This window comes from Salvelinus namaycush, chromosome 40 (assembly GCF_016432855.1).
Source record: "Salvelinus namaycush isolate Seneca chromosome 40, SaNama_1.0, whole genome shotgun sequence".
NCBI lineage: Eukaryota > Metazoa > Chordata > Actinopteri > Salmoniformes > Salmonidae > Salvelinus > Salvelinus namaycush.
The window spans coordinates 17,686,958-17,708,208 of record NC_052346.1 but is presented as its reverse complement, the minus strand read 5'-3'; the positions used below and the strand labels follow the sequence as shown (position 1 = coordinate 17,708,208).

Sequence of the window (21,251 nt, the reverse complement as noted above, 5' to 3'; positions counted from 1 at the left end):
TGATGACTGATTGTCTAGCTTGCTATTTGATAATTAAAATCAAAGCTACGGTAGATATAACATGATTTGACGTCATTTTATTTGTGACCTTGAGCCTTCTTGGATGGGCATTTCTAATATAAATCTATGGCATCACCAAACGGGCTTGAAGTTTTAGAGCTCACCCTGTAGATTTTTCGGTGACGTGGTGTCCCCATGAGTGACAGAACACTGATCCAATCACGGCGCAGCTAGAGAACATTACCAACCCCTATGCTCTGTATGTTCTGCTGGCTGCCCCTCCCACCACCACAGAAAGCACTGAGCTAGACTGAAACACCTGCATTTTGGAGCTGCTTTACTCAAGAAAGCAAAAAAGAGACCATGTTTGTATGCGGCTTTATTAACTCGATTATTATAAAAAAAATTACATTGTTTGTAAACTGATATGTGACTAGTATTAATGCCAAAATAACATGTAAAACAGGCGACAACAAAAAAATATATAAATATTGTTTTAGCTAAAGAGGTGGGGCATAAAACAGATGGGGCTGCACCTGCCCTGAATGACGGGTCGCCACTGCCCATGATAAACAATAATATCAACTGTTTCTCTGCTGGGGCTGTGCAATGCTGTAATCTACTATTCTGTCTCAAGTTATTTCGAAAGGCTAGAAGTCTTCCCATGTTTTTGAGATCACAAAAGTTATTTTTTGCCAGAGAAAGAGATATTTGACTACAATAGATCATCTTCTAATATCAAAGGATATGATCAGTTTCAGTTTTAATCCCACACGATTTTTTCATGATATAATGTTATGTACGTGGTCAGTTTAAATGGCAGACTGTTAAATTGCAGCGGAATAGCGGCTTTTTAAATACTTGGGTTGACGTCACTAAACTTTTCAAGAAGCGGTGCGCGCTGCCCGGGTTTGTGAAGAGAGACAGAACAGAGCCGTGCATGAACGAGAGAGCGCTGGGCGACAAGGAGACCGTACAAAATAAGGAATCTTTCACTTCATTCGGTGGGTTAATGTTTTCTCTTTCTTTTTCTCTGTAGCCTATTTGGAAAAGGGGGAATGCATATGCTACTTTTTGTGCAGACTTTTAGGTTTTCCTATGAGTTAACATCGTTAGTTATAGGCGATGGCAATTTTGTTTCATTGAATTGTTGGTTCGATTAGACTGAACACAATGTCTGCTGTTTTTGACAGCGCTGCGTTAATATACTCACTGTTTTTGTTATGCCGGGATTTATTGCTGAATGGATTCTGCTGGAATAGGCTACATTGCGTTTTTGTTTTCCTTTGTCCAACTATGGCAGGTGTCGTTAAAGCGATTTTTCATGACTGATTTGACACACATTTTTAGAAGAGCTACACACGTCCTTATTATTTTATTTTTTATTTTTAAAACTCAGTATTTACAAATTAGTTAACAGACAGAGTTAAAAGAAACAACGTTGTAGTGGAAAGGGGGGTTAATTTGTAGAACGGGCAGCAATTAATGTAAACTACTATGTCATGTTTTAATAGCTATAGGCTATGTTGAATACAGGTTGTTTTTTACAGACCTTAATGTATTTCTAAGGGAGCATCTTCCTTTTAGCAAGGTTTGTAATGTGCAGCACACTGGCCATTCTAGGTCACTGTGGGTTATTGTATTGCACGACATTTTAATAGAGCAAAACGTTGTATTTGAAGTATGTCTCTCTTCCCCATTGTTTGACTGAAGCAGAGCTGGCCCGTGATTATAAAAGTTCTGCTTGAGGCAAGAACTTGAATTAGAAGATGTTCCTTTAACTGTATTCACCCAATGAGAATGTTCTCTGTAACCCCAAGGACAAGGCGTTATAGCAGAAGTTAAAACAGCCAGCAGGAAAAATGCAGAAAGAGGAAATGATAATGAAGAGTTCCACTGCTTTAGACATGGAGCTTTGCAGCACCATGCTGTGATAGCTGATATCTGTAACAGTCCTGCACTCTATACACACTAATAGACAGAGTGCTGCTTCTCCCATTTCAAACCCAACCACATTAAATGCTCCCCTCTCAGAAGCTGCCGAATTTCACTTTGTTGATGCCAGGACTGCTTTGCTAGAGTCCACATGGACCACACTTGTTTATCAATCAATCAATCAAATGTATTTATAAAGCCCTTTTTACATCAGCAGTGCTTATACAGAAACCCAGCCTAAAACCCTAAACAGCAAGTAATGCAGATGTAGAGGCATGGTGGTGTAACAGTATAACTTTAGTCTGTCCCCTCGCCCCAGGCGCGAACCAGGGACCCTCTGCACACATACACAACTGACACCCACGAAGCATCGTTACCCATCGCTCCACAAAAGCCGCGGCCCTTGCAGGGCAAGGGGAACCACTACTTCAAGGTCTCAGAGCAAGTGACGTCACCGATTGAAAGGCTATTAGCGCGCAACACCGCTAACTAGATAGCCATTTCACATCCGTTACAGTGGCTAAGTCTAGTTTTGACCTTTTTAATCAGCGACGGGCTCAGAATAAACTTAGTTGAGTGGGCTGGCTCTATGGCCAATTGATCAGACAATTAGGCTACAAGGAGTTATTGATACCAGCAGAACTCAGACAAGCACTGGAGTCGAACACTACATTTATTTACAGATATTGTATGCTGCTACTGTTAGTACCTCACTGTCACATGGAATCAGTGCTCTGCTTTGTCTTGTGCTGAGGATGGCACCTGCTGCTGGATCCCTGTTTCTCCTCTCTTTATAATCATTAGCAGTACTCTAAGGCTCAAGTGAACCTGAAGCGGTGGCCAGGGCAATCCCATGCTGCTTGGTTAGCGCCTCACTGTCAAATGAAACCACTCGTTTGCTTCGTGGTCTGTCCTGACCACGGAGACGTCAATCCACCTCCCCTCTACAAACAGACATTTACAGGCATCGTTGTAGTTGTAGTGACCTTTTTCCTGAGGCCCCTTCCTACTTCCTGTGGGGTTTCTGATGCTGCTGGATCTACCTGCTGCTCTCTAGGAGAAGAAGCATCACACAATTCTGTCTGTCTGACAGCAGCACCCTACTCAGCTGTCAGAACACATTGATTCTCAAAGCAGGAGGAAGCTTTAACACCCTGTGAAGAAGTTGCAACTAGAATCCATAGTAATACCTACTGGCTAGTTATGGTTCTATACTTTTATGTAACAGCATTCATTTCTTCCATATTAAGGTGGACTTCATAGAACAGTAAATGCTGTTTTTGACGGTGCAATACACCACATAGCTCCATTATATTGTCTGGACTTGCAGGCTGTTGAGGGTTTTACTATACTGTAGTTTTGGCATTCTCATTAGAAGGATAGCGGTTTAATTTGCTGAGCTTGATTAAGTGTTATTTCATAAACTGATATTAATTACCGGCCGTGGGTACAGTTTGGCGATCAATGCTCTATAATGAAGATGCTTAGGCTAATTAATTGGTCATATGGACTGGTGAGAGACTCGTCCTGAAATGAATGATAGTAAAAGAGTGATGGTGTCTGGCCGGCAGCCAATATGAGCACCCGTATTAAATGACTTTCTCACTGAAACGTATTTTGTCACTCAGCCCAGAGAAAATGGAATCAGATCAGTTTGTATTGAGACTGTTTGGTCATGAAGGCCTAGAAGGCCTATTTCTGTGTGCTTGAATCAGTTTTTTCCTGATTGGAAAGATGTGGCTCGTGTTAGTCAGCAGTACCTATATCTCTGAGGGATTTGTTTGAACATTTTGAAGTAAAAAAAAGATTGACATCACACAGCGCTGTTAATTCAGACTCCATACTCAAGTTCTAATATTTAGTTCTATGCTCATATAGAACGATTTGTGACTGGCCATAGAAATAGGATCTATAGATTCTATTTCTATGTGATTGGCTCTCTTTCTAGAGTCTGGAGAGAATTATGCTTCTGCATATAAATTATATACATTTATTCATCTCCATTTTCCACTTGATTGGAAAGCTTTATTGATTAAAAAAACGAGGAGCTCAAAATGGGACATTTCTCATTTGAAATTGACTTGTTTTAATGGCGGCAGCATCTCATTAAAAACGCCTCAACTGCCTTCACTCATTCATTATGGAGACTGCTGCAAGTTTTTTTTTGAAAATGGTCAGTTTAAACAGTTACTTAAAGTTAAAGGAATCAAATGAAATCAAAGTTCAAAACAAATCTAATAAACTTTTTTTAAAGTACACAAAAAAGTTCCTCCAGGCTCAAAGTTCATTGCCTTTAAAACTAATTCCGTAAATAAAGACAAACTCTGCAGCGATTTGATTGAATGACTCCCCAGAACACTGTGGCTCCACATTGACCCTCCTTTAGGGAAATACAAGGACTGTTTAGACTTGTTCACCATCCATGCATGAATGGAACTGGATGTCGTTTTCCAATTAGCTTATGTGACTATGTTGGGTTTCCCAGTGAGTGCTTTGAATTAGATTTTAATTCCACAGTGGGCTAACTTCCCTGTCATGCACATATTTCACTGTCTGGGAGACAGTATATAGACTGCTGTGCTCCAGAAGTCAGAAGTGTAACATTTATGCAATACATAATGAGGAACTGTGTATGTAGCGTGTGTATAGTGTGTTCAGCCTGTCTGTGTTTTCTTACGCATACTTTTGATACATAAACATTGTATTGATCATAAAAGATGAGCTATATATCGGTGTTTAATATCGGAGGAACTAACATGCAGTAATTAAGCAATAATGCACGAGAGGATGTGGTATATGGATAATATACCATGACCAAGGGCTGCTCTTTTCATGATGCAACGCGGAGTGCCTGGATACAGCCCTTAGCCGTGGTAAATTGGCCATATACCATAAACCCCCGAGGTGCCTTATTGCTATTATAAACTGATTACCAATGTAATTAGAGCAGTAAAAACTGTCAGCCAATCAGCATTCAGGGCTCGAACCACCCAGTTTATAATGGTGACTAATGTTGCTTTCTCTCAGTCTCGACCATAGTTGTCAATGAGGTATGAGCACAATACTATTGTTCTACTACTCTATCCTTAATCAATCAAATCAAGAGAATGAGTCGAATCAAATCTTTATTTGAAGTGCATTTTAAATTGCAACACACTTCACATTAAAACAACCAAATGAAGGAGAAATTAGGTCTTTAATATGGGTTGTTTCCAGTCACCAGTGTAATGATCTAATTCATCCTCATGGTATAGTGAGTCCCTGTACACTGCTCAGTCATAATTCTCTCCTGAGACCGAAGCACATGAATCACCTCATTGCTTTGGTTTGGCAGGTGTCCTTCCTATGACACACACAGATTAATGATTTAAATAACCATTTATTTGCGTAGAGTTGGCTAAAAATACCGTGTCCCAAAGTAAGCAGAGAAAACAAATGAAATGGAAACGGTAAAAGAGAGATAAATCTATGTTAGAACATTAAACTGGCTACTTCAGTCTTGTTTTATATTGTTGTGAAGAACAGTTGTAATTGTTTTGTTAGTGAGCGTATTGAGTCTGTGGTTCCACTTTGCTGTAATCCAATTGGCTTTTCTTCTAAACAGGTCAGCCATATTGTTTGAGTGGAAAAGCCTGAAACCCCAAATCCTGCCCTCCTTTGACTCATATCATTCTAACCAGACTGTTTTTCTTCTAGCTTCTACCGTATCAAGATTATCCTAACCAGACTAATATTGCTCTAGTTTCTACCGTATCAAGATGATCCTAACCAGACTAATATTACTCTAGTTTCTACCGTATCAAGATGATCCTAACCAGACTAATATTGCTCTAGTTTCTACCGTATCATGATGAATACCTACTCTTTCTTTGATACACACTCTACCCCTGCATCAAATGCTGAAGAAAAGTAATGAGGTACTTCAAATGGAGATATGGCCAGCAAGATGGATGGCAGAGCACTATGGATCACTTCTCTAGGACACTCAGGGAAGAGGAACAAAATAAGTTCACCCTTGAGCTGAGTCATGTGAATATGATGTACTAGTGTTGTAAAATGGAACTCTAAGGGGCCAGACATAGTACTTGGGAGTCTGAAGTACAATGTGTTTCATCCAGTGTTGCAGTAGTTCTCCAGGTACAGGCTATATTTAAGTTTAGCCCCCAGTGGTTTAATGTAGGATCTTGGCAGAGGGGGCTCTGATCCAAGACCCATTCATTAGAGTGCAACTTCTCTTTGAAGCACATATGATGACCTAGGAATGTTGAACTTTAATGATTGGGAAAAAGCTGACCTTAGACCAGAGTGCTCTGATTGGATTGCCCTCTGCCTGAGGAGCGAGGAGGGCTTAAGGTTGGGATCTGGGTAGAGAAAACTGATCTAGGGTCAGTTCAATGTGTTCTTCTCACTGAAGAATGAGATGGGCCAGGAGTGTTCTCAGTCTTATGACTTTAGGGTCACATTCCCCTTATGACGCTACATGACCAGAAGTATGTGGACACCTGCTCGTCGAACATCTCATTCTAAAATCGTGGGCATTAATATGGAGATGGTTCCCCCCTTTGCTGCTATAACAGCCGCCACTCTTATGGGACGGTTTTCCACTTGATGTTGGAACATTGCTGCGGGGAATTGCTTCCATTTAGCCACAACAGCATTAGTGAGGTCGGACACTGGTGTTGGGCAATTAGGCCTGGCTCGCAGTCGGCGTTCCAATTAAGTAGAGGTCAGGGCTCTGTACAGGCCAGTGAAATTCTTCCACACCGATCTCGACAAACCATTTCTGAATGGACCTCACTTTGTGCACGGGGGCATTGTCATGCTGAAACAGGAAAGGGCCTTCACCAAACTGTTGGAACAAAGCACAGAATCATCTGGAATGTCATTGTATGTTGTAGCGTTAAGATTTCCCTTCACTGGAACTAAGGAGCCTAGCCCGAACCATGAAAAACAGCCCCAGACCATTGTTCTTCCTCCTCCACCAAACTTTACAGTTGGCACTATGCATTGGGGCAGGTAGTGTTCTTCTGGCATCGGCCAAACCCAGATTTGTCCAAACCCAGAACTGCCAGATGATGAAGCGTGATTCATCACTCCAGAGAACACATTTCCACTGCTCCATAGTCCAATGGCGGCGAGCGTTACACCACTCCAGCTGATGCTTGGCATTGTGCATGGTGATCTTAGGCTTGTGTGCGGCTGCTCCGCCATGGAAACCCATTTCATGAAGCTCCCGACGAACAGTTTGTGTGCTGACGTTGCTTCCAGAGGCAGTTTAGAACTCGGTAGTGAGTGTTGCAACTGAGGACAGACAATTTTTACACACTAAGCGCTTCAGCACTCGCCGGTCCTGTTCTGTGAGCTTCTGTGGCCTACCACTTTGCGTCTGAGCCGTTGTTACTCCGAGACGTTTCCACTTCACAATAATCTGAAATAGCCAAATCCACTCATTTGAAGGGGTGTCCACATACTTTTGAGTATATAGTGTATCTCCCAGCACCCACCTCACCCAGACCTCTGTTTGCAACACTGGGTGGGGACCACTGCTTCACAGAAAAACACTGAGGGTGTACTTCAATAGCCATAGCTTGGCAGTGTGTGGACACAGACCAGGGTAATGTTGAGGTATGGACAGGTCTAAAATAGATCAAATGACTTCACAGTGCTGTATTTGTATTAATGAATGATTAGATCTGTTAATAAAATAGGACATTACGTGATACACCAGATCAGTATCTCAGCAATTACAATGCTTAGACTGGGCGGTGTGCGTGTTGCTCAATTTCCTTTCTCGTTGGAGAAACAGGAAGGGATTTCTGGGGGCTGACAGAAATGGGACTTGGGTCTGATTTTCACCAAAATCCCATATGCCTGTCTACAGCAGGGTATAAAATCCATCTTATCATGGTCTGTCTGTGTGCTTTGATCCAGTTAATGGATATCTGTGGCTTGGTAATGTTTCACAATGATTTAGTAGTCTCATATACTGCTTTCACATAGGATTTATGGTATTTTGTCTGTAAAATCACCACATTCTTGCCTGCGTGTATACCTTTTTATACCTCTGGTGTGGTACTGGTGGTGGTAGTGGTGTGCAGATGTGGGTGGGCGGGCATCTATTTTAATAAATCCATTGAATACTGTATACACCATGAAAACAAATTCATGATGGATTTAGTTTAGGCAGGTCCTAAGAAACATAAGACTAATAACATTTATTTTCATAACAGTAGAATGGCATATTTTGAGTTTGTTACATCCAAATGAAAGAAATCAATAGTTATTATTTTGTTCATTAAATAGACAAGACACACCGACCGGATCACAGTCAACACGCATATATTTTATAGTAAGAATATAATGAAATATAACAGAATAAAATACTAATATTTTTCCCCCACAACTTCCGTCACAGCAACGTGTGTAACCGCTGTCATATAAAAAAGGGATATTTCGAAACAGAGCCCGAGGCAAGCCCATTCTTTTGTGATCCGATTAGTAAATAATAGCAATCTATATTTTCAAAAGTATGTGAATCTCAGGTTCATATTTCACAACCTCTGCAGGCTTTTGGAGTTGCCTTTACGCTATCGAGCAAAATAATAGGCCTACGCTTGATTCAGGCTACATTATTGCATGCTAAATGTTTCTGATCAGTGATAAATGAACATACAGATAGCTATACCACCTCCACTTATTTGCCCAGCCAGAGAATTAACCACATGTACAGACAGATTGCGTGAAACAAAATCACATCGATTGGCAGAAAAACGTGAACACATAGCCTACAAGAAGTGATGACTAACTATTTGCTGCTGTTTTTCACTAAATGAACATGACATCCACTGTCCCACTACTAACTTTACCATCAAACCTATATTCAGATGGGTTGATGGAAATAGTGTGTGTGTTTTCAGTGCATGTCGACTACATGAGGTACAGTATGTCCAACAGAGAACACAGAACACTGCTCAAACAGAGCCCCTCTCCTTTGATCTCGTTGGCTGTTGTCCGTCAGTCTGTCAATGTATTCCAGCGTGGAATCCGCAGGGTTCTAAGGCATTGTTGGATTTGGAATGTGTGACTGTTCAGGCCAGTGGAAGCCTTGTGTATGGAATCTGCTGTGTGATTGTCGTGGTAACAGGCTTAGTTGAGCTTGGTGTTTGCAGGAGCTAGATAGTAGGGGCTGGAATAGGGCTATGGTTGGAGCCTTGGCATCCATTAGGAGCTCAATGTTAGTCCTCCTTCCCACTCAATGGGTTTCTGTCGTGTTCCTACTGCAGTTATACACTACAGTATAACTGAAACATGAGTCCTTGTGGCATACGTACAGGCCAATAAGGGATTCTCTCTCGCTCCTACTTTTGAATTGTTTTGTATTTCCCTGTCCTCTCTCTGACCAGAGTGGTGAGTTTATGCGTGATGGATATTCGGCTGGAGCGGGAAGGTACTGCATTGCCGAGATATGATAGCGTAATAAAGCTGTCATCTCTGTGGTAAATGTGTTATGGAAATGTATTGTGGCTGGAGAAGACCAAGGAAGCAACCAACGCTGTGTTATGTAGGCACAGAGATAAATTACCTGGTGAAGCTACAGTTTCTTACAGTTCACTTATAAGGAAAATATACATCTATTGTGTGGGGAAATACAGAGCTATATATAGCCCTAGTTTCCCCCTCACAGTGCTACCTTACTGTAGAGTCCTTTTTATTGTTCATCTAGACAAGACAGGTATGATACGTCTGGCATATTGATTGGTCTCAATGCTTATATCCGAATTGAATATTAATGAGGAAATATTAGTTTGCATAATACACCTGTAATAGAATCCCCCTAAATAGTCTACATACAATACAAATACTTTATATTCCAGTATACCTGGCCGAACCCCATCCATCAAGATAATTGACCTACATTTGTAAACAAAGGCGAGAAAGATTATTTTCATTGTTTGGTGTCGCCCCCCCCCCCCCCCCCCCCCCCGACTGCTTAGAGAGGGTTTTATATTAGTGTTATTAACAGTGCTTAACAGTGGATATATAGGTCAATCTCTACAAAACCAGACACTCTTTCCAACACTCTAGACATGATCATAAATCCTGTTTTGAATAGCTTACTTGTCAATGTTTAAGGTGGCTTATGAATCATCACTGTAAGAGAAAGGGATAATTGAGGAAAGTTGAGGTTTAGGGTTATCGCTAGGTTTAGGGATGAGCTGGGGTGTGGACATGAAGCTAGGTTTAGGGTTGAGCTGGGGTGTGGACATGAAGCTAGGTTTAGGGTTGAGCTGGGGTGTGGACATGAAGTTAAGACTGTACCAGGGGGTAAACCCATATTCCTCACCCACTCTGTAAAATAAACAACTAGTCTCTTTTCCTGTCAGTCTGTAAATACTCTGCCTGCTGGTTCAATGTTAGGTATTTTAAAGCGGTATTTGTTCCCTTAAAGTCTCTGCTTCAACTTATCTTGACTGTCATCAGGTGACATGGGTAATCGATCAGTTATGTCTAGAATGGCTCAGGCAAAAAACTATTTTTCATACAGAAGTGTACCTAAAGATTTTCTCTGACTTGCACCATCCAATTACATTTATTAAAAGGGATTTTTTTGTCCAGAACCATTAATCTGTCAAGAAGTAGACAGTTTTGTCATTTTAAATTAGAGACTTGTGTATTAGAAGGTGCAAAGAGAGGGTCTGGCTGGGTGTATTTCCAGGGGTCCCCTGAGGGGGTTGACTGGGTACAAGGAGAGGGCCTGGCTGGGTGTGTTTCCAGGGGTCCCCTGAGGGGGTTGACTGGGTACAGGGAGAGGGCCTGGCTGGGTGTGTTTCCAGGGGTCCCCTGAGGGGGTTGACTGGGTACAGGGAGAGGGCCTGGCTGGGTGTGTTTCCAGGGGTCCCCTGAGGGGGTTGACTGGGTACAGGGAGAGGGCCTGGCTGGGTGTGTTTCCAGGGGTCCCCTGAGGGGGTTGACTGGGTACAGGGAGAGGGCCTGGCTGGGTGTGTTTCCAGGGGTCCCCTGAGGGGGTTGACTGGCTACAGTGAGAGGGCCTGGCTGGGTTTGTTTCCAGGGGTCCCCTGAGGGGGTTGACTGGGTACAAGGAGCGGGCCTGGCTGGGTAGGTTACATGGTACTGGCCACAGCGAGGGCTTTGGGGGATGGCACAGACTTATCTACTCCAGACAGAGGACTGCAGATCAGAGTCTTAACAGGGATAGGGGATGTCTCAATTGGAAAAATTAGATCTCCAATGTCCTCTGTGCTGAGCTGTTGTTTTCAGAGATGCAGCACAGGTAAACCAATACAGGTATTCACAGGGCCTGGAGTGTTCTGGTCCATGTTGGAGTGTGAGGGTAGAGTGGATGAACCAACAGGCTCCGATACGACAGCTTCTACCACCAGGCCATCAGACTGCTGAACAGATAACACTAGCTGCCTGCCTGCACAGACCTGCACCTTATAGACTATTTCCACTCTCACTACACATCCAACCCATACACGCAGACACACTTACGCAGACACACTTACGCAGACACACTTACACACACTGCTGTTCTATTAAATCATATTCATTCGACTGAGTGATTCATACTTTTAAACAACATCAACAGAGACATATTGCTTAACCAGAACAACAGGTTTCTGGATCAGATTCCTCCCATGTAGAATGTGCTCCAGGACAACAGGTTTCTGGATCAGATTCCTCCCATGTAGAATGTGCTCCAGGACAACAGGTTTCTGGATCAGATTCCTCCCATGTAGAATGCGCTCCAGGACAACAGGTTTCTGGATCAGATTCCTCCCATGTAGAATGCGCTCCAGGACAACAGGTTTCTGGATCTGATTCCTCCCATGTAGAATGTGCTCCAGGACAACAGGTTTCTGGATCAGATTCCTCCCATGTAGAATGCGCTCCAGGACAACAGGTTTCTGGATCAGATTCCTCCCATGTAGAATGTGCTCCAGGACAACAGGTTTCTGGATCAGATTCCTCCCATGTAGAATGTGCTCCAGAATACACATAAAGAAGAAGCGAAGATGGAGCCAGTCATTTCTCTCTCCACAGTGCAACCCTGTTAACTTGCATTGCTGCCTGATTGATCGAATGGACACACAAATCATTTCTCACTGCCTTAAAAACCATACACTCCATTAAGAGTATTAGAATGTATACAGCTATGAGAAATGTCTAATGTATCTTCCATCACACACAAGCTAAATGATGGGTATGTCAGGAGAAGCCTACTCCCTGTTTTCGTCTTTTAAGCTTGTCATGCAAATAACTGTCAAGTCTCCTGTCAGAAGCTGATATGAACACCAGCCCTGTTTTCACATTACTGAGACGTCTCCTAAGGGACATTGTGAACGTATCATTTATACTGTATGGATAAGCACAGTTAAATGTTTCTGAGAGTTTTCTTTGAAATGGGAGACGCGCCATATTATATGTCCCTATAGCTGCTTCCCTCAACCTCGTCCTCTCCCCCGACCCTCTGTCTCTCGCTCTCTCTCTCTCCTCTCTCTCCCCCGCTCTCTCATATTTCCCTAATTTTCTCTCTTTCTCCCTCCAGTTTCAAGTTCTGTATGTTCATTGGTTGAATATCTATCTATAAGGGGAAAGAGTTAAGCCATTTATTGTTGTATTGTGGGCTGTCAGGTTGCTGTGGTGATGCACATTATATTCTAATGGAAGGAAAATGTTCCAGGAGCCAAATCTCAGCTGGGATTTCATGGTTGTTATTTGCCCTGAGAGAAAAATGGAGAAAATACTATTACTCCATTAGTATTGGTTATAGAAACAACATGACAATGGCTGTCAGGGGGCTTTATACTCCATAGTATACTATGATACACTACTGTATATACCAATATTGCATAACCTATTATGCTTCATGTTTCAATCCGTGGAGCAATATAGATGCAAATGATTAGATCCTAGCATGTCCAATATAAAAATGTTCTTCCAATTTGTAGTCATAATCTTCCAATATTTTATGCTATAAAGAGATGTCATATTATAATAATGTATGGTTACCATGAGAAGATCCTTTGTAATCATGATGGGGATGATGATCAATACTTCCTCTGTTTTTCTCTCAACAGGAGAGAGGGACCTGATGAGTCAGAGGGGAGGATAGATGAGTGACGGACACTACTAGTGGGTTCCAGACACACAAATCCAAATCAAGAAGGTACATTCCTCTTCCTCTCGTCACAACATGTTCCCTGAACATTTCATAAAGGTACAGGACCACTCCTGTTCTTCTACATGAACATGTCTTGCATGTGTAAAGGACAGGTAACACAATATTGTTGTTCCAAATGGAGCTCTGTTGAGTGTGTCAGTTAGTGAGAATTTTTTAGTCCTGTCATGTTCCCTGATTGGTCACAGCGCAGTATGTGCTACAGATGTAGGATCGTAATTTGATCACCCTTTTCAAGGAGAACTTTGCTCCAATGCATGACATTTAAAACTAGCAGTTTATTTGAGGTTTAAAAAGGCTTCTAAAGTTTGTAATTTCCACTTTTAAATTTCAGACTTTAAATGTATCAACCCCTACAAAAATGTCCATTAATTATAATCCACGTAATTATTCACATTTCCTCTTGCTGCAGGAATTTTTTTCCTGCTTCAGCAAACAGGCTAAAATTTCAGATTCGACATACAGGTCTTTATTTAATTGCAATCCGGTACAGTATGTGCTACATTAATAGCAAGGTCAAGGAGCTGAGTATGTCTTATAGTAATGGTATAGCTGGGATATGTTCTCCCTTGGTTAGAAAAATAAGTACTCATTCTTAACAGTGCCATCTTCGGCTTTGACAAATGTTTCTCACTGAACTTGCAAAGTTCTCTTTCTTTTTTTCTCTCCTTCTCTCCTTCTCTTTCTTTCTTTCTTTCTCTCTTTTTCTTATCTACTGGAAGTAAAAAGCAGGACCACAGTTTTAAACTTAGTTTAGTCTGTCCTTGCCCTCGAGGGCTTGTATTTTCTCAGCCTCTGAGAGAACCACCTCCCCTAGGAAATCAATGCTTGACAGGAAAATATGGTCACATTATGAATGTCTCGGTCTGGCATTCCGTGGGCAAAAGTCCTTATCATGCAAAAACAGCCATGAAGATTAGAGTGAAATTATTAAAAAGGGTTTAAGCCTTAAACGGTTCACCGGGAATCACTCAGTGAGATTTATAGACCTGCCTCATTATACTAGAGTGCTTTGTCTTGTCGTCTCACACACACACACACACACACACACACACACTTCTCTAAAAAAAGCAACGGAACGACTAGCTCAGGAACTTTGAGAGCGGCAGACATCAGTCATGGCCTCAAATCAACTTCACATTGCTCAACTTCACATAGCATAAAGGCACAGGCCACCCCAAAACAAAGAACTACACTTCCCCCTCCAACCCATGACAACCATTGCCACATAACCTATCAGAAAGGAGAAGAGAAAAGAAAACAGGCCATAGTGTTTGAAACGCCTTCCTCGCCGCTTCGCACCCGGCACTTGAAACTGCCAATCGGATTTGTAATTTCCGCATGACTAAAGTAAGATTGTGTCCCATAGGGCTCTGGTCAATAGTAGTGCACTATATAAGGAATAGGATGCCGTTTGACACGCAGTCATTAGTATGAATGATATTCTAATCTGGCTAATAAATGAACACAGTAAAATAGGTTAGTTAAAAGGGGCAGTCTGCAGTTTCCAGCCTTATCCCTCAGCATTTTTACCGAAACAGTGGTGGGGTAACTGCTTTGTTATTGTTTCAATTGCAGTTTGCCCCTTTAAGGGGGATCTGAGTACCTCCTCTCTGGGAGTAGCTATGAATCTAATAGCCTTCATTAGTTGGAATGGGTTCCTGATGGACACACACTGTTGTTGTCTTCCTAGGTCACACATTAGTTTCCAGGAAGTGTCTGGATCATCATTTGAGTAGACAGTAGAAGCTAAATCTTAACTTCCACTTAAGCTGAATTTTCACTTAGTCATGCATTGATGTCAATGGGAGACTAAATATACATTTGACCCCAGTGGAATTTAGGATACTTGCCTATGTGAGAACATTTTCTTCATGACTAACAAATAGGTGAAAAGTATTTGAGAGAACCAACCGATGTCTTTGAATTCTCTTCATTTATGTCAATTGATTCTGTTAATGGGTTTTCTAACTATGCATGTCATAGCACGTTTTACACTTCCTGAGTTTGTAGGATTGTCTTTTGACATTTCTAGCAGTCATCGGTGCCGTGTACGGCCAATTCTTTTTAACTGTAATGGTTGCTATGTGACAGCCATAAGCAGTGATGGCCTCAATCATCCTGGCCCTGTTTTATTCTGAGTGAGGACAGACCTAACTCAGCTCCCACCAAAACACGTTCCCCCAAATGTAAATTCCCTGTGCAGCGTGGAGATCTGATCCATATAATGGAAGACACTTTTAATAAGATTGGTTCCTGAAGGAAGAAGTCACACTTTTTTTCCCCCCCATCCTTTTTTCCCCCCTCGTAACTTTTTAAAATGGCTTCCTGTCTGTAGTATTTTCAATTTAGAAGTATCTGGTGTTACCATGCATCCATGGAAATCTAATTACACTTCCATTATAGTCCATGTGCCACATTAAAGTATTATTTCTTGATAAAACCAGCATGTAAATTGAAAGTCGTTCACTCTCTAAGGCTTTGAGAGGATGTATAATATTACTTTGAGACACTTGTCAATGGAAGTGCATGATGGAAGTCCATTTTAATGGATCCTTTATGGGTTTATATGGTGTTGGATTGTCAGTGTATGACTGACATGTTATTGAATTGATGACAATGATTTCTGAGGTTGCCTCTTTGTATGCGTGTAATGATGATGCATTAATTTCTTCCCGTGGCCCTTAACTGAATTGCTTACAGTGTACAATACACTCAATCTGCAATAAGTGTATTTTTGAAACTTCTGTACATGTTTTTCATGACAAGAATATCTACAATATGACATGTTTTGGCTACAGCCAGTGTATTCATTTTTTACATGAGGTGTAGTCTCACCAAGAACAATGAACTGTGACGATGTCACCCATTGAATGAAATTACAATAACTGACCCTTGACCCTATGACAAAGTATGTTCTTTAGCCATCACGATTCTTTTTCAAAATCAATATTTTGTCTCCTTTGTGTCTGTTAGACCATGCATTGATTCTAGCCTGCGGAGCTTAAGTCCATGTTGTGATTCTGAGTCCGACTGTGTTGCCCTTAATTCTTCATCTCAGACCCTGTTAGATTATGTCCCAACAAGACCAAAACAAAGCTGCTTATACAAAGCTAATATAACACATATATTAGACGTAGTTAAACCCGTCTATCTGTGCCATGACATTTTTTTAAGTGTAATTTAAATAAAAGATTGAGGTCATTTCAGAGGTTGGCGACAGTTTTAGTTTCAGGGAGGAAAGACTTTTCTCTGTCTAAGAAGATGGAGGAGAAACCATATGAACTATGAAAGTCTCCACTGCATACAGATGTAGGATGTTCATTTGATCACCCTGTTGCAGGACAACTTTCCTGCATTGTAGGATATTTTCAACTTGTAGTGTATTTGAGGTTAAAAGACTATTCTGGAGTTTGTCATTTCCACTTGGACATTTCAGACATGATCTTTCCCTTACACAAAATGTATCAACCCCTAGAAAATTGTGCATTAATTATAATTCACATTTCATGTTGCTGCGGCATTATTTTCCAGCTGTAGCAAATTGGCTCAAATAAAGATCCTACATTTGTACCTGCACCCACAGCTCTCAGAAGTCTCCGTCCTAAGATCTTAGTAAAGAGGTGAGGAACGTGGCAGTACGTTGAGAACTCAAGCTACTTGCAGCATGTCAGCCTTCTAGCCTTCTAGCTCCATCAGGCTACGAAGCTGTAGTTGGTGAGGAATATAGGAAGACATTCCAGTTACAAAAGAGTTTATGGCTGATATAGGGATTTTCCACTTACAAGTTATACTGAACATGATAGTGGCCTTGGTTATACCTTTGGTAACTTTGATGGTAACGTCCATGGTGTTAGAGACCGTTCAGCTGAGTCACCACCAAACCTCACTAGTTGACATCTCATGCACTTGTCATATAGGGAAGTGAAATCATGAACAATGATAGAAACCTCTGACCTAATCGTTTGAACTGAAATGAACTGGTCTGGCGATATGGAATATGCTACATTCACAAGCAGACTGTTCACTAGTGTTACTCAAGGCAACATGTTTATTTTTGCAATTGTGTTAACAAAGGGATATTGTTGTTTTTCTGTGGGATGACTGGGTTTAAGGCATGACTGTTTAAGTCGAGCGCTGGCTAAAGCTTAGCATGGCTTGGATGATTGGATCAGGGATAATCGTATAGAGGAATGCATTCTAAAGGCTGAACATTGGTAGAAGCAGAAATGTATTGAAAAATGTATTGCATGTATTATTCTGTGTGTGTGTGGTTTGCCACTAGGTGCATCCATGTGAATGAAGTTCACAATAGTCCTGTCCTCTGTCTCCAACCCATATTTCCTTTACCTCCCAACACCATACCAAACCTCAATCCAGCTCCTGTTTCCTTTACCGCCCAACACCATACCAAACCTCAATCTAGCTCCTGTCTCCTTTATATCCCAACACCATACCAAACCTCAATCCAGCTCCTGTCTCCTTTATATCCCAACACCATACCAAACCTCAATCCAGCTCCTGTTTCCTTTACTGCCCAACACCATACCAAACCTCAATCTAGCTCCTGTCTCCTTTATATCCCAACACCATACCAAACCTCAATCCAGCTCCTGTTTCCTTTACTGCCCAACACCATACCAAACCTCAATCTAGCTCCTGTCTCCTTTATATCCCAACACCATACCAAACCTCAATCTAGCTCCTGTCTCCTTTATATCCCAACACCATACCAAACCTCAATCTAGCTCCTGTCTCCTTTACCCAACACCAGACCAAATGTCGTTCTAGCTCAGGTCTCCAGTCATTTAGCTTCACATTGATCTCTCACTGCACCAGTTAGCCAAGACAAGCCAATACAGATGGATGTCTCTCTCTGAGTGTGTCTCAAGTAGCTCCCTATTCCCGATGTGGTGTACTGCTTTTGACCACGTGCCATAAGGCTCTGGTCAACAGTAGTGCACTGAATAGGGTGCCATTTGGGGCGCTGATCTTTCTCTTTTCCCAGCCATCCCCTAACCCACAGCCCCTCAGTCAGTCGTTCAATGTCCTTGACCTTGACTTTGTTGTGTTTTCTCCCTCCAGGCTCCTGATCCACTGCAGAGCCCCGGTCTCAGTACCACCATAGAAGCTACCGCAGTATGAACCGGGCTTTCAACAGGAGAAACGGTAACAGCTCACTGTATTCATTGAGTGCATTTGAAATAACACCATGTTTCTTGTACACAAACGGCACAGTCTTTTGAAAGCATGTTGACCTCAAGTACTTACCCACTGGGCCAGACCTGGTTGAATCAACGTTGTTTCCACGTCGTGTTTAATCACATTTCATGTGAGGACGTTGAATCAGTGGAAAACTGGATTGATAAAAATAAATCAATGTAAGGGATTATTTTTTTTATTTCATGTTAGTTGACAACTGAACCAACTGTAAACTGTAAAAGTAAATCAAACTTTGACATTGAAATGAGGTCTGTGTCCAGTGGGTAGAGACATTTCATGTTGTAGTTCTTTATGGAATATATGTGTTACTTACAGAACATCATGTAAAGGCAATTTGTACCTACTCAATTTAATTCCTGATGAACAAATGTCTCAATTCTCATCTTCATTAGTGTCTCTTTCTGTCTCTCTAGTCGTGTCTACACTTTACACTTACATGCGACTTCTGCTATCATAATACGAAGACGGATCTAAGACGCACAAAAGTGGCTTTGTGGTCAGATTGTGTTCAGATCTGTCTGACCACTTCAGGAGGTGGTCAGGAATGCATTGTGTTCAGATCTGTCTGACCACTTCAGGAGGTGGTCAGGAATGCATTGTGTGCAGATTTCTCCTCAGTCTGGACGCAATCAGGCTACTGAAACACATGGCGTGGGCGACATCATCAGCACTCCTACCACAAGTCTCCAGAAAACTTGTGTTTTGGGACTGAGGCACCGTTTCATTATAACGTTGGAGGAAATATGTTCCTAGCATGTAGGGAACCTGTTTGCTGGCCTCAAATGGTATCCAACTAGCAAATATTTAGAAAAATATTTGGCTAGAGTTATGCGAACTCGTTTGCAGTCCCTTTAGCGTTTCTTGTTAGCTTGCTGGCTAGCTACAGTAGTTAGCTGCTGCCAACAGCTGTTGTGGCGTTGTCATATTTTGCTTATTTCACCGTTTGTAGAATGCATACTTGATTTTGAATATAGTGCGGGAACGGACACAATGTGAACACATTTTAAATGTAGACAGACGCATGACGTGTTTGGAATTCCATAATCAGAACTCCATTTTCAGAATACAGAATCTGAATGAACTGTCGAGTCTAGACACAATCTCTCGCTTGAGCTCTCTAAGCTGCAAAAACTCTAGACATGGCTGGTTACATCTGTCAGTGGGCTGATACAGGTGTCTCTGACCTGATGTTTTACTAGGCTAGTGACTTTCCTCCTTTCCTAATATGCGTGCATATACGCCGCCTCTGGCCTCCGATGCTCCACAGTCTTTACCTCACCACCAACGTCTGCCCAGAGTTTCTCACTTAGCAGTCGCAGCAGTAGCTGGGTTTGGTGGTCTGAATATTTCATTAGGATGCTGTGAGGCACATTCTATTCTGTTGCGTCAACCCCACTCTACAAATACCCACGCACTTTCCTGCTACTACTGTTAAACATCCATAATAGTGTGTGTGTACTGGATCTTAAAGCAGCCTCTACCCGTTCATCCACCTAGAACTCACCCCTGTTGTGTTGACAGTATTTCCAGGATTAGTTAGGAGACACATTGTTACTCTCCCAAGTCCTGTTTCAAGTACACACTTTTTATTTATTTTATTGTTAATTTTGTCATTTGTGATGTCTCCTATCTCAGAGACATATTTACATGGAGACCATCTGATGCAGAGAGGGTCTCCAAATGGGCCCCTATGGGCCCTGGTCAAAGATAGTGCACTGTATAAGCCCTGGTCAAAGAGAGTGCACTGTATAAGCCCTGGTCAAAGAGAGTGCACTGTATAAGCCCTGGTCAAAGAGAGTGCACTGTATAAGCCCTGGTCAAAGAGAGTGCACTGTATAAGCCCTGGTCAAAGAGAGTGCACTGTATAAGCCCTGGTCAAAGAGAGTGCACTGTATAAGCCCTGGTCAAAGAGAGTGCACTGTATAAGCCCTGGTCAAAGAGAGTGCACTGTATAAGCCCTGGTCAAAGAGAGTGCACTGTATAAGCCCTGGTCAAAGAGAGTGCACTGTATAAGCCCTGGTCAAAGAGAGTGCACTGTATAAGCCCTGGTCAAAGAGAGTGCACTGTATAAGCCCTGGTCAAAGAGAGTGCACTGTATAAGCCCTGGTCAAAGAGAGTGCACTGTATAAGCCCTGGTCAAAGAGAGTGCACTGTATAAGCCCTGGTCAAAGAGAGTGCACTGTATAAGCCCTGGTCAAAGAGAGTGCACTGTATAAGCCCTGGTCAAAGAGAGTGCACTGTATAAGCCCTGGTCAAAGAGAGTGCACTGTATAAGCCCTGGTCAAAGAGAGTGCACTGTATAAGCCCTGGTCAAAGAGAGTGCACTGTATAAGCCCTGGTCAAAGAGAGTGCACTGTATAAGCCCTGGTCAAAGAGAGTGCACTGTATAAGCCCTGGTCAAAGAGAGTGCACTGTATAAGCCCTGGTCAAAGAGAGTGCACTGTATAAGCCCTGGTCAAAGAGAGTGCACTGTATAAGCCCTGGTCAAAGAGAGTGCACTGTATAGGGCATACGGTCGCATTTGAGACACTGCGTCTTTACAGCCTTTCCTGTTGGTTGTAAACTGTGGAGACACATTGGCACTGAATGTGATTAATCAAGGTGAATGAACAATATATAGTATTTTCATGAGAACTATTCATTAGGTGTGGCTGTTCAATCCATACCTTGCAGTTAGTGTATATTATCACCATCAAAGTGAGAAAGAGTTGGAATAAAATGAGGCTGTGTGCTTTCCTACCAGAATAAAACCAAAATGCATTTTCTTTATATCTGGACCACAAACACCACTCTCTTGCTTCCCTGTTATATTCATTTACATTAATATTACAGATCAACTTCCAGCACATTCAGTGCCAGTGTGTCTACAGTAGGCAAAACAAGCACATTT

At 42.0% G+C, this 21,251-nt stretch overlaps 1 protein-coding gene across 1 annotated transcript in view; it reads left to right on the top strand.

Moving 5' to 3' along the window:
- The first annotated feature begins 909 nt into the window (after nucleotides 1–909).
- Nucleotides 910–21,251, top strand: part of gulp1b (GULP PTB domain containing engulfment adaptor 1b) — a 32,014-nt gene continuing 11,672 nt past the window's right edge. The window contains exons 1-3 of the mRNA XM_038980129.1: nucleotides 910–1,004; nucleotides 13,038–13,126; nucleotides 18,224–18,307. Of these exons, the coding sequence (XP_038836057.1) occupies nucleotides 18,280–18,307 (28 nt within the window). The 5' untranslated portion in view covers nucleotides 910–1,004; nucleotides 13,038–13,126; nucleotides 18,224–18,279. The remainder of the gene's footprint in view (nucleotides 1,005–13,037; nucleotides 13,127–18,223; nucleotides 18,308–21,251) is intronic.